This window comes from Pelobates fuscus, chromosome 5 (assembly GCF_036172605.1).
Source record: "Pelobates fuscus isolate aPelFus1 chromosome 5, aPelFus1.pri, whole genome shotgun sequence".
Lineage (NCBI taxonomy): Eukaryota > Metazoa > Chordata > Amphibia > Anura > Pelobatidae > Pelobates > Pelobates fuscus.
Window position 1 is genome coordinate 47,700,628 of NC_086321.1, and position 13,833 is coordinate 47,714,460.

At 37.3% G+C, this 13,833-nt stretch overlaps 1 protein-coding gene across 12 annotated transcripts in view; it reads right to left on the reverse strand.

Moving 5' to 3' along the window:
• CELF4 (CUGBP Elav-like family member 4) overlaps positions 1 to 13,833 on the reverse strand; it is an 865,251-nt gene that overhangs the window by 324,088 nt on the left and 527,330 nt on the right. For all 12 annotated transcript variants that reach the window (XR_010090871.1, XM_063453839.1, XM_063453833.1 and 9 more), the window contains exon 3: positions 3,663 to 3,711. Coding sequence is in view for 11 of the 12 variants with exons in the window: in XM_063453839.1 (XP_063309909.1) it covers positions 3,663 to 3,711 (49 nt within the window). In the remaining variant the exon portion in view is untranslated. The remainder of the gene's footprint in view (positions 1 to 3,662; positions 3,712 to 13,833) is intronic.

A 13,833-nucleotide genomic window follows, 5' to 3' on the forward strand; every position in this document is an offset into this window, starting at 1 on the left:
TTTCACAAAGAAACCTAGTTCATTTCTAGATTTGCCCATTATTTAAGAACTGTCAAGAAAAGGTAGAGCTTTCCTGTACGTGGTGTGATTAAAAAAAAAAAAAAGCTTGGAATCTTAAAGATTTAACCCAGCAAGATATGGTTTGCTTTAAACTGTTGTTCGCAAGAAGATAATGGACATAACACGTCTGATTGGAGATTTTGAGATTTGTAGTCAAAGGAGTAAAGAGCAATCAATGCCACAGCAGATTTATATGCTATTGTTTTATAGATAAACTAATAATTTGATGATTAATTTCTTCATAGGGTTTTCCAGCAACAACTCCACACTAAACCTACACTAAATTAACTTTCAGGCTAATATATGATGTTATGATGAGTTGGGAAGCTACACAGCGGAGGATTTTATGTAATGATAGGTGAAACAAATTAGTCTTCCCTTCATAAAACCAGAAGTAGTACTCACTTTTTAGTGAAGTGCAGTGACTTGAAAGTCAAATTGCAACATCTTTGAGAAAATAGATGATTTGATACATTTTTCCAATTAGCAAATATGTGTTCCATTCACTACAATTCCCTGTTTGAAGGATCACTTCACCTCAATCAAGTGGTCTAGGTGCAGTGCTACCTTAAAGGGACACTATAGTCACCCAGACCACTTTAGCTCAATGGAGTGATCTGGGTGCCAGGTCCCTCAGGTTTTAACCCTTCAGATGTAAATATAGCAGTTTCACAGAAACTGCTATGTTTACATTTGGGGTTAATCCAGCCTCTAGTGGCTGTCTTCCGGACAGCCACTAGAGGCGCATCGCGCCTCCATCGCGCAGAGCGTCCTTAGGAAAGCATTGAGAAATGCTTTCCTATGGACACTTTAAATGTGCACGCGGCACTTGCCGCACATGTGCATTTGGCACCAGTGACATCGGATGGGGGCAGCTGACGTTGGACGGGGAGGAGAGGTCACCAGCGCCGAGGGAGCCCGGCGCTGGATTAAGGTAAGTTGCTGAAAGGGTTTTAACCCCTTCAGCGCCACAGGAGGGGGACCCTGGGGGTGGGGGCACCGTTAGGGCACTATAGTGTCAGGAAAACCGCTTTGTTTTCCTGACACTATAGTGATCCTTTAATCTAAAACATTGTTGTTTAGTAGATAGGACAATATTATCATGTGACGAGTTAAACAAACCTCTAGTGCAGGCATAGGCATCCTTCGGCACTCCAGGTGTTTTGGATTACACCTCCCATGATGCTTTGCTAGCATTATGGGTGTAAAAGCATTATGGGGGATGTAGTCCACAACATCTGCAGTGCCGAAGGTTGACTACCCCTGCTCCAGTGGCTGTTTTCCTGACAGCCATTATAGTGTGCTTCCAGTTCACTTGAATGTCATGTAACATTCAACATTGGTGCATATTGCATGCGAATGTGAAATGTTATCAAATGTAGCTCATAGGTAAGCATTGGAGAAACATTTGATTGGATGCTTGTCGCATTCACTGTGCAGTAGTATACCATCCTCAATGCTTCTCTAAGAGCAGCATTGGATTGGACAATCAAGAAAGTGGCAACTCAAAGATGATGTCACTGGAGAAGCATTGAGGAAGAGAAGAGCTTAATAATGAGCACAGGTAGGGGTTGCTACCCCAGCGGTTAGTGTAATGGGTGTATTATTGACCCATTAGCAATATTACTCCATTTGGCTGGACGGCATAGTTGCTACAGTATTTCTAGTAACGGAGGTAGCATTTGTGCATCCTTTGAACTAAATAAAATAAAATATGAAATATGTGTTTAGACCTTTTTCAACCTCTTTAGCCTTCACACATAGATGTTTAATTAGATGTTTATTTTGTAGACCAAGAGACAATATGTTCACAAATAAATGAACCTGTAAAAGACTCAAACCATGTGATTCCCTTAAGTAATAGTAAACATTTTTAATGTTAAGAAAAAAATGCAGTAAGAGTTTCTGCTTTGATACATTTTTGCTGCTTAACATCAGGCAGCACAGCAAATCCATTCCTACCTATCTAATCAAAACAGGAACATATTGTGGTTTGCTGACCTAACATAAGATCTAGAGGATTTTTTTTTCTACTGTAAAGTAAATGTAAATGTTCCCCAAACTTACAATTTCCAACACAGCGATGGGAAACCTCGGAACTCCAATATGTGCATAAACGCCAACTCCCACAGTACTCAGCTAAAGTTACTTCCACCTGACCATTATGGGGAATGTAGTTAACAAGCATTTGTGGAGGCTATGTTAGTCTGCAGTATTGCTTCTCACACTTTGAAATAGTTAAAATCCTGGTGAAACTTCCAGACCCACAAAACACCATCAGAGCAAACTGGCATCTGGGTAAGCGTGTATAAATAATTCAAATTGGCACAGACATCAGTAGCCTTCATTATTCCATCATGCGAACAGAAAACAAAAAAAACAACTACTACACTTGGCAGAGTAAAAATACACTGGTAAAATAATTGTAAATCGACACAAATTCGGCAGAATCTTTTGCAAACAAAATTGTCAGTACGAAATTTGAAATAAAGGCCGGTAGGTTTATATACTGGTGGTTTTCTATTATATCACGTGTCTTATATAATATAAAATATGGTATAATATGATAAATATAATATAGCAGGGCACTTATGCATGCAATCAGAGCCTATAAATCCATATTATCACGGATAAAGTGATTTCATGTACAATAAATTCTACAACACTTTGATGCTTTACTGCACCTGCCTTTGTGGTGCTGAATTAGCAAATGTTCTTTATTTTTTAGTTGTAGATGGGTCTGTTCGATGACTAATATAATATAATATAATAAATAAAATAAATTAGGTCCAGGCACCCAGGATTGCTGCAGGAAGGCAGTTTCAAAAACGTTTTGAAACAAAAAGTGCAACGTTTTTATAACTTTTTGAAACAAAAACTGCAACGTTTCGGCCTACACAGAGTATTTTATCAAGCAGATCAAGGCATCTGTGTAGGACGAAACGTTGCAGTTTTTGTTCCAATAAACCTGCCTTCCAGCAGCAACCCTGAGTGCCTGGACCTAATTTATATTATCTACTAAACTGGGTTTTGTCCACTCTGGTGCTGATAAGCGCCTGGATTCCTAAGCGTTAGTGCAGTGTCCTCCGTTTGTGAATGAATATAATATAACATCATTAGGCCAGTTTCCCCCTTTACTTAATTCTGGGGAAACAGTCCAGAGTTCTAAACAGAGTTAATAAGAAAGAAAGCTCTTTCACTAAGCTCCTCAAAAAACTAAACCTAATTCCTCTCTGCAGAAACCTGTCACTCTGCTAGTGAAAGCACAAAAAAAAAAAGTTTGGATTTATTTTCAACTTTCTCAGAATCAGCATCTGACACTCTGCTTCTTAACGAGGCGGTTATTGGTTTCCAAGGTAATCTCTTGCAACTACTGCCTTTCAAAAATCTAATAATAATTGAATGTGGAGAGGTGAAAAAAAATCATGCTGCAAAGAAAGTTAAAAAAAAAAAAAAAAAAAAAAAAGGATTTAATAAGAGAAATCTATACTGCGGAGGGAAGATCTTTGGCAGATATTATGTTACTAATTGATCAGCGCGCCACATGACAAAATTCACAAGACAATCACAGTACTGAAACTTGGAGCAATATAGAGAACTACCTCCTCGACTCTCGCTGTCTGCTGGCTTCACCTGGATTGGTCGGTTCATCTGAAAGAAAAGAAAGAAAAAAAACGAGTTGCAATTATTGATAGGAAACAAAAGAAGGGTTTAAACAGACTGACGTGTTTTTGGTACTTCTTGATTTTGTACAAAATAACCCCTTTTTCTCGTACTGGATAGACAAGCAAAACAAGGCTACAGACAGCTGGGTGGCATTGACATGATACAATGTTTGATATAATCGTTAATCAGTTTGATTCTATTATGTCTTATTGTCGTTTTCTGATAACTGAGCTTACTGTGCTAGCTAAAAATAACTGCACCAATTGCATCAAAAACATGCAAATATAAGTTGAAATGGAAAGATAGGGGATTATTTAAGATGAAATACAGGACTCGCACTAAAAACAACTATTACAGTTATTAAAGATAATTGCCAGCCTTGTGTACTAGAACTAAGTCAAGTGTAAAGGATCCATCTAGGCACCATGGTCTCTACCTTTAAATGCAGTGGTTATGGTGACATTAGGCTGCAGGTGCACTGCTTTTCAATTCATGATCAAACCGTATGAGTGGCTTTACTACATCGAGAACCTTTGACACACCCATGGCCTATTTCTCAGTCGCCTGACTGATAATGTTAAAGTTCCACGTATACATTAGCAATATCAATGTCATCCATTTTTTTTAATGGTATTCTCTGACCGAGCACATCAGCTAACCATCTCAGGTAATAAATTATGCTAAAGTATGAAGGAAATTGATTTTGCTAAGGTGGAAGTGCAGTGGGCGACCAGAGGGCTGGGCCGCAGATAACTGATGGGCTCCTGGTTTTTGCCAAACTGGTTGAAAACGGTCTAACCAAGTACCAAGAAGGGGCACCTTTAGCCTATTGATACCACAAGCACTACAATGGTATGTAGTAGTTTTGGCACATAGCCTGCTCCTTTAACTAAAACTACTTGTCCTCGTTCACCAGCTGATTTTCACTTTAACATCTTCTGGCAGCTGTTATAGTTTAGCTGTAAGCAATGTTTCTGCTAAACACTATAGTCTTAAACAGTCCAGCATTGGAGGCAGAAGAAAGGAATTGCCAAACAGTTTATGTGCCCTAAACAGCTTCCTGAGGCAAACTGCTATTCTGCAGGCTACTTATATGCTATCGTTCTATGTCCTTTATCTTTAACACAAACAAAAACACAGCTACTTTATCCCAGTATAAAATAAACATGACAATGTACTGCGGTTGCAGTTATAACCTGAGGCGGAACATGTATATGTGAAACCATTTGTAATAGCAAATAAGATAGCGACGCACACAGGAAATATATAATAGAGTTAGCAGCTAATACAATTCTCTATTTCAGAGAATCTCTGCCAGGGTAGTGGAGTGATTTGGCAACTAGATGCAGGAGTTCCATACCTGTCAAGGCAGGGCCTAGGCCAGGTTAGGCCTCCTCCGAACAAAACCATTATTTAGTATAATATAATTTCAGCGATATACTTAATAACAAATTACTGCAAGGAACACTTTAAGCAATCCCTTGCAGGTCCATCGTTTAGTTCAGATTGTTGATGCCGGGCTACTGTTTTAACGCTAGGAATCTTTCACTGAGCACCTGAGTGGAAGAACATCTTCCACTGAGGTGCAGACCACATGCTCCCGCACTGGGCCACCTGGGATGCAGTCAGCAGGGATAAGACCTCCACTTGACCACCAGGGATTAAAACCCTCTTCTAGCAAAAAGGTAAACAGAAGTCAGTTAAAAAGACACACAAACAAACTCAGATAATCCTACACTCAATCACACTTAAAATCCCCACACATCAAACTCAGCCAACTCCATACTCAATCACATTGCCAGCCTTGTGTACTAGAACTAAGTCAAGTGTAAAGGATCAATCTAGGCACCATGGTCTCTACCTTTAAATGCAGTGGTTATGGTGACATTAGGTTATGGTGAAATTTTTTTTTTCTTTTGGATCAACAGCAAAAAACAGGTGTGAGGAAGGCTGAACTTGATGGACGCAAGTCTCTTTTCAGCTATCTAACTATGTAACTATGTAACATTCAACCAGCCCTCACACAAGATCACAATCAGCCAACTCCACACATACAAATCACACTTAACCAACCATCACAATAATACTTAGCCACCATTAACATCCCACTTAAGTGGGTTCTTTAGGAGGATGCAACTCTCTACAGTTCTGTACGTACATATAGAACAGAGCACATGAGACACTTTGCCAGAAAAAATATTCTTCTTATTGGGGAAGGGCTGTCTTAAAAATATGATGTTTGGCCATAATGGCTTTAATCGTATATCTACAATAAATTAACACACACAATTACACCTTTCTACAACTATGATGCTTGATAAAAACTGCCAAGTTGAAGCAGGTTGAATTTTTATCTCTGCCACCGCGTTTCAAAGTCTCCTCTCACCGAAACTGCTATAGTCCAAGCAGATGTCTTCTTATTATTGGTTGCATCACATAACAAGGAGACTGGAGAGGCACCATAAACTTTATATGTAAGCACCTTGTTTTCTGGAATGCTTCACACAGAAATAGAATAGAAGAAGGGTTGGAGTGCCACTCCCAAAAAAGTGCTTAGAGGGAATGATGGTAAAAACATTTTAACAAGCTCTAACCAATACCAACTGATTGGCACATGACCAAATAATCACCTAAAGTCCCCTGAGAAAGGCCCCAGAGTTGAGGTTCGGTGCCGTGAAATACATTGAAAATTGCAATATTTATTGCCATTATATTCCAAAAATTCCTACTTACATGCAACTCTCCCTAAGGTAATTTAAAGTTTAGTTTGAGAATGCATATTTCTTTTCAGAAACAGGCAAAGCAAGAAGCTTCAGCAACCTCCAAATAATACCATTCCTCTGAAGCTAAAGCCATGTTAAGTACAGAGAGCTTCTAAATAATTGAATCTATTCTTTAATGTAGGCAAAAGCTAGAGTCAATTATTTGTGGAGGTAGATGTTAAAATATTCAAAGGAGAGCCTATATATCAGCCTTTCCGTAGAAATTCCAATTTGCTGCATATTAAATGAGTTAAATAACCCATCATTGCTACACAAAGACTGGATAATTTGTTGAAAAGACAGAATAATTGTATTTTGCGTTGTGCGCAGTTATATCGATACATCACCGTTATCAAGAGTACGCCTCCTTCGTTGCTCCGAATTAGACACATTACAATTGTTCGGGTAAGCATCTCAAAATAAATGTTTTGTTCAACAGTCTTAATCAATATTTTGCTACATATGAAAAATTGGGTATTTCAAAGACACAATCGGGAGACATGTTATTGGATTGTATTAAGGGTTGCTGTTTGGAAGTTCGAAAAAAGAACGTAAAGTGAGTGCTCTAGCAACTTATAAAAGGCAATTAAACATACATCTCAATTCTTTCTTTCCTTGAAAGCATTAAGAACATAGCAACAACAACACGGGCAAGTTGAAAAGCTTTTGATAATTCATTATCAAATCTCTCTGTCTGCGGACAATTTATGAGCATGAGCCTAAAGCCTCAGTTACTTATAAAAGTGCTATAATTACCCAGTTTATTAAACATTTGGTAATAGTATGGTTACCTGTATGTGGTGCCGGTAAAATCGTCAAGAAGTGTTTGAATAAAGAGCATTGCCTCTCCATTTGAGAGAGGGTTTTGTAACTGACCGATTTATAAACGTGTACTGTTTTTCTAAGACTCACAGTGTTAATAGCTGAATTGTAAAAATATCTCTATAGGTCAGGTTTATTTTTTTTCAGTTGGACTATATTGAATTCTTATTGAATTACAGATAATTCACACGTGTGGTGAGACTAAGACAGGTGCCAATGAAGGAACAGCAGGATCCTTTGAAGCTTGGAGTGTACCTTTAAATGCTGAAGATCCAATTTGTCTGAACAGATGTCTCATTGCTGCTTTACCTAGAAGCTGTCTAGATTCCACCTATCTTTGTAACGCCATATCATACAGAATTAGTATTTATACTTATGCATACCTACTATTTTCTGTATCCTTAGCGTCCGTTTAACAATAAATTGCTTATAGTGAACTAGCAAGAGCATTTCATAAGCCGAGGTGCAAAGTTTTATGAACTTTATAAAACCCTTAAAAATACGCTGGTCACAGTAAATATTGGGATTCTAAGAAATATACATATGTGGGACTTCAGATCTAGTGCTAATTGGCCCATATTACTCACAATGATTGCCATTCTGCCAATACGTCTTCCTAACAGATAATCCTGTTTCAGAACCTCACATTGCGCTCTGGTATATCACATTGCAGCACAGACTGTGTGACCGAATGTTACTCCATCTTGTATCAGTGTGTGAGAAAAATATCACAGAACTAGGAGGTCCTGACCCATTCAAATCAATCACCCCTCTCCTTCTATCTCTCATAAATGAGTGTGGCTTGCCAAAGTCTAAGCCACAATGATGGTCTCCATTTATCCCGAAAAGTATATTGTGAAGCATCCATCTAAATATTGATCCAACTCCCGGCCTTCTGTATCCAGTAGATACAGATATATAGGAAGGCCAAAGGGTTCAGCCTGGGTTCAGATACAAGCCATTTGGCTTGCAATTCTAAGTACTTGTACTTTCTATTAATTTATTGAGCTACAAGCGAGGCGTCAGCTAGTGAATTCAGACTCTTCTTTGCAGACTTTAGATAAATCTGACAGTGCAGTATCCAGGAAGGCTCTGATCAGACCATTCTGTTTCGAAAAAACTAGCTGCTGTGACACTGATTACAGGAGTGGCCTACAGTCATTCTGCATTAACTGTTTCTGGGCCAATTAGCAAAACAAAAGATGTAAAAGTTTAAGCAAGAAAATGGATGAATAAAAACCCACTCAGAAGAGGTGTTTGTTCTGTACTAAACCTATATTTACCATTTTCTGTTTGACTCAAACTAGAGATTAGCAATGATTTGTACCATGGAAATGGACAGCCATTTTGGATTACAGTAAGGGGCCAAATTCACAAAATAAAGGCACATAAGACTATATATACATTTTTTTCATACGATAAAACGGTGGCATTACAGCAAACATGCATGGAAGCTAGGAACCTGGATTTTAGCTAAGGAAATATATTTAGTCAACAGGTCTAGTTCATTGTAAAATACAACATTACTTTCTAGTCAACGCCATATCAGTAGACCCTAGCGAATTCCCCCAAACAAAGGACGTTTAGAGGTCAGCATTTTTCTTTAACTTTATTCCTTGTGCATTGTTTAATGCATCCTATCGAGAACACATTATAAGGGTAGTAAATCCAGCCAGGAGAGCCTTTTACGCTAACAAAAATAAATTTGTTTTTATAACTTTTTGCTTCTGTGCACACAATACAATAATACAAAAATAAAACGATGTAAACACTGTCTGTCAGCCAGTGAAATGTACTATTAAAGATTATCACCTGGGTGACAAAAATGCTGTCCTTCAAACCACATTGGTTTTAGAAGATATACTATGCCCCCAATATAACCCATCATTCTATTCACTCATAAGGTTTATTTTTTTTATTACTTTCTTTCAGACTCATGGGTTATTGCCTATTCTTTGAGATTAATGGGTTGCCTATAATTATGCCAAAACACATGCTCATTCTACCCTTCCCCCTTCTCTTTTGCATCATCACGTAGCGATATATTAAACAAGACGTTCCATTAATTTCTTCATCATCATAACTTAAGACCGGGACATACTCTTTAAATATTCATTCAGCTATGAAAACTGAGCATTAAAAATTTAATAATGTCAAGCACATTTGAACTGAGCTCCTAAGGGCCTATTACAATACAATTAGGATAAATATGATGATTGATTCTCTGAGTTAGTGTAGTTCACCTGTCCAGCTCGAATGGTATAGCCACCAGAAGCCAATAATCTACGCTACATGGTCTTGCACACCGGATCGGCTACTCAAAAAACATCTTATAGACGGCGTTCACTTGGCAAACCTGATCACAATGCTAAATCATTGTAATGCAAATTATAAAATGTTATTTACATACCGGCGTATAAAATTATAAGACTAAGTTGTAAATTGGAGTTTTAAAAGTCTGTGTGGCCTTTTCATTTTTAATATGGAAATGAATGTAGAATCATTCGCTTTGCGACGCTGAAATTTACGCCACTGGAAACAAAGAAGCAATTTCTTGCTGTTTATTATGTGTCTTTTGAGATCAAACAAATTGCCAATGAGAGACTAGACTCCTAAATAGGCACATTATGGAAATATCAAATAATAAAGCTGTAGTTTGCTGCTATATCATGCACTAATGTTAATTTCTACATTGATTGGCAACAATAGGTTTGAACATTGTAACGGCCATAAAAAGCGCAACATCATCAATTCTTAAAGTTAGAGTGCCGTACACTAAACAGTGATCCGATTAACATAAGGAAATAAATGCTCTCCATACATAGAACATGTTATTCTGTTAATCAACTTCGTCAAACAATTAATAGAACACAGAATCTATATATTATAGACATTCCCTTAGTGAGGTGTGGACAGACCCTACACACACTCCCAAAACGCATAAGCAAAACACATTTTCATTTCGAAGCTCTTCCGATGGGCTATGCTTCTCCTGAGTGTGCAGCCTACATTGTCAAAAACATTTCAACATCTAATGGCATTAACACGATACGAGGAACTACAGAGAGACCACATCGATTTGGATGAATAAAGTGTTAGGAATGTCGATGATACCATTCATGGTACACTGTATGCCGCTAACTAATATGTAAAGATGGACTGGCGGTTATACAGGGCAGCTACCTAAAATATTAGCATTGCGGCTACCTAACCTGTGAAAGGCTGTGTGGCATTTCTGCTTAACATCTGAATAATTTGTGATTGATTTTCCTGTTTTTGTTTTTTTCCCATATGTTATGTATTTATTTGTTTTTGTTCTTTTTATTTTGCACCTTACAGAGGGGAAAATTACTATTATTATTTTTGACTGTGCTTTTTTGACTCTGGTTGCAACATCTCCTATTATTAAATGCCGGTTGCTACTAAACCACAGTGCTAGAAAGAAGTTAATTAGTAGCTGGTGGTTAAGGATGGGTCCAATACTCATTGGCTATATTGCATCCTTCTCAACTATAAAGAGTAATTTACTAACTTGTGCACTATCTCAAATATCTGTAAACATTTAACACCTTTAGGAAACACCTTCAGAAATAAAAGGCAGTCACGACTAAACATTTCCTTTATGTGTCCTTAAGGGTCCCAATCTCACATCAATCCAAATAACTGCTGTACTTTTAATGCAGGAGTAGACAACCTTCAGCATTCCAGATGTTGTGGACCATAACTCTCCCCTGATGCTTTGCCAGCATTATGGCGGTAAGAGCATCATGGGAGATGTAGTTCACAACATCTGGAGTGCCGAAGGTTGCCTACCCCTGCATTAGAGCTTTGCTTGTAACACGATCCTTCCAAATGCTACCCTTTCAGCATCAGGTCAATTTGTCAAGATTGGCTTCAAGATTGGAAAGTACCAATTTAAACCCTGGAGAATTTAGAATGTTTTATGCAAAGCAGCCTAGTTTAAATATATCCCATTACACATGTTTTGTAAACCCTTTACCTCCTAATCCCTCATTAACAAACTGATGATTTTTTACAGATGCTTTGGCATGGCATCGACCAGTAATTCATGGGCTATAATCAGGCAGCTTTGTCAAGAACGAAGGGTTTCTTTGTCTCAGAGCATGCCATTGTCTAGTTTCTTGAATTATTATATTAAATCGTATTACGCCATAGTGTATAATATCACTAATGCTTTCAGACAATGCGGTGACATACCTTGAGTGCATTTGCCGCTGTATAATTTATCTCTCGCTGCGTTGAAAACTTGTTGTAGAGGCATATGTACACAAAACACAGTTATCTCTAGTACAGCATTTCCTCTCAAAATTGAGTTAATGTTTTTATTATTTCATAATTCAATAGAAGAGGATGCTTAAACAAGCAGGATTTTGATTAAACATGGGAGAAAAGGCCATCGCATAGAAACAAGACAGCTTAAAGTGCCAAGACTTTGATAAATTCCCATTTTAACAGTCGCCAGAGAGAGAGAGAGAGAGAACGAGAGGTATTGGTAAAAGATTATTAGGAGTAAGGAAGAAATTATAGAGGTTCGCTTTTAAAAATTAACTTTTTTGATAATCTGTCCAATCAGTGAGTCCTTTATTATCTGTGCAGCAGTTCTGTTTAACTCTTTGTAGCAGTACGCTTAACTCTTTGTGTACATGCCTTTAATGGCACATTTTATTTTTATGGGTTTTGTTAACCAATATATATGTTAAATCTATAAAGCTGGTCTCTGGTAAGATGCCTGTTAGGCACAAATTTGCACAGATTATTTAAATGATTATCTAGTTGTCATAGGCCAGTCTTAGTCGTTAGATCACCTTAAATGGTATATTTGAAGCAGTCAATTCTTATTTATTGCATCAATTAAAATCATGCACATAACAGGCTCTGAAATTGTTTGTAACATGTGCAAAAGCATAGAGTGTTTAACTTCTAAATTGATGGTTTCCATAACATTAAACAGGTATTGTCTCCAAGTGCATGAGATCTGATAACGCTTTTGAACTGATTGGAAAGTTTTTTATAAAAGGTAAGGTTCTTTTGGATACTTTGGATACAGCATATTTTTAAGGAGATATTTAGTTTTCCTTCTTTCAAAATGAAATGATTAAGAGCACTTTATACTGTGTTAAACACAAAGCATTGTTTTAGATTTCCATTTTTTTGGAAATAAATAAATAAATTTATTGAGTTTTTTGTAGTGACCAGAATATGGAGCAAAATTATGCAGCTGGAATATCTAGTTGTATCCTGTTTTTGCCCATTTTGTGGAAGGACCCATTCTATTTGTGGGCAGGCCTGTCCTTTGGGCATCACCAATGATGCCCACTGCATTGCTAACACATCCCTCTATAGGCTCCTTGATTGGCGGTATAATGCATGACATATAGCATATACTGTGCAAGTACTGTCTGTGGGTATGTATATATATTTACCTGCATATATGTGGTATATTGTCATTTAGTGAGTATACACACTTTGTAATGTTTGTCTGTGTTGTATAGAGTTCAATGCCTTTAGTAGTGGCTACCTGGACTGCCATATTCAATATGAATGGTTCATTCTCTCAGCAGTTCAGCAAGATTTAGGTCACTTATTTTGGCCTCAGTGGTTTACTTAAAACTAAATCATTTATGGTCAATAATACCAGGTTATGAAAGGTCAATAACATTCAATTATTCATTTCACCTCCTGTGTTCCTCTCGCCACAGAGGTTCAACACTGAACTACTTTGAAATGAATTAAGTATATTGTGGGAATTTGGGAAGAACCACTTTCTCCTCTCTTAGTTTTCAGATGAAAATAAAAAAAAAATAGAAAGCAGCAAAGAGGAACAGAAACAGTAAATTATTTTAACACCAAAGTCCTAATTTATATGAGAGAAATTGATAGCTTAAAATGCACTGAAACACTTTGATTTAACACACCCACATAAACAAATACACATACACACATACATCTGCAACATTGCACACATGCACATACACTCATACACAAAAGTCATACAAACACACATATACAGTCACTCATTTACTTACATAATGCACATGTATATACTTTTGCATAAATGCCCACACATACACACACACACACAAACACCACACACACACACACACACACACACACACACACAAAGAGACACATATACATGTACACGTGCTGGTTTATTCAATATGTTTTTTCCACTTAATACTTTTTCAATAAATTTAACAAATATTGCAATTTTGAAAAAATAATTGCTATTCAATACTTTTCATCAATATAACACTCAATCCACAAACAACTGGTCATGTATCTAAACAGCCAACAAGATTAATACTGGATATTGTATGACTCGTGTTTACAATTATCCTGTTCCATGCTGTAGGGCACAATCAGATTTAATTTAACACTAGATCTGCCTAAAAAACAGATACGACCATTGATCACAACTTCTACCTTCCACCCACTAATAGTAGCCTTACATATGTGAAACAAGCCATGTGGTAGCCTTGCCATATCTAGGCTATCAGTA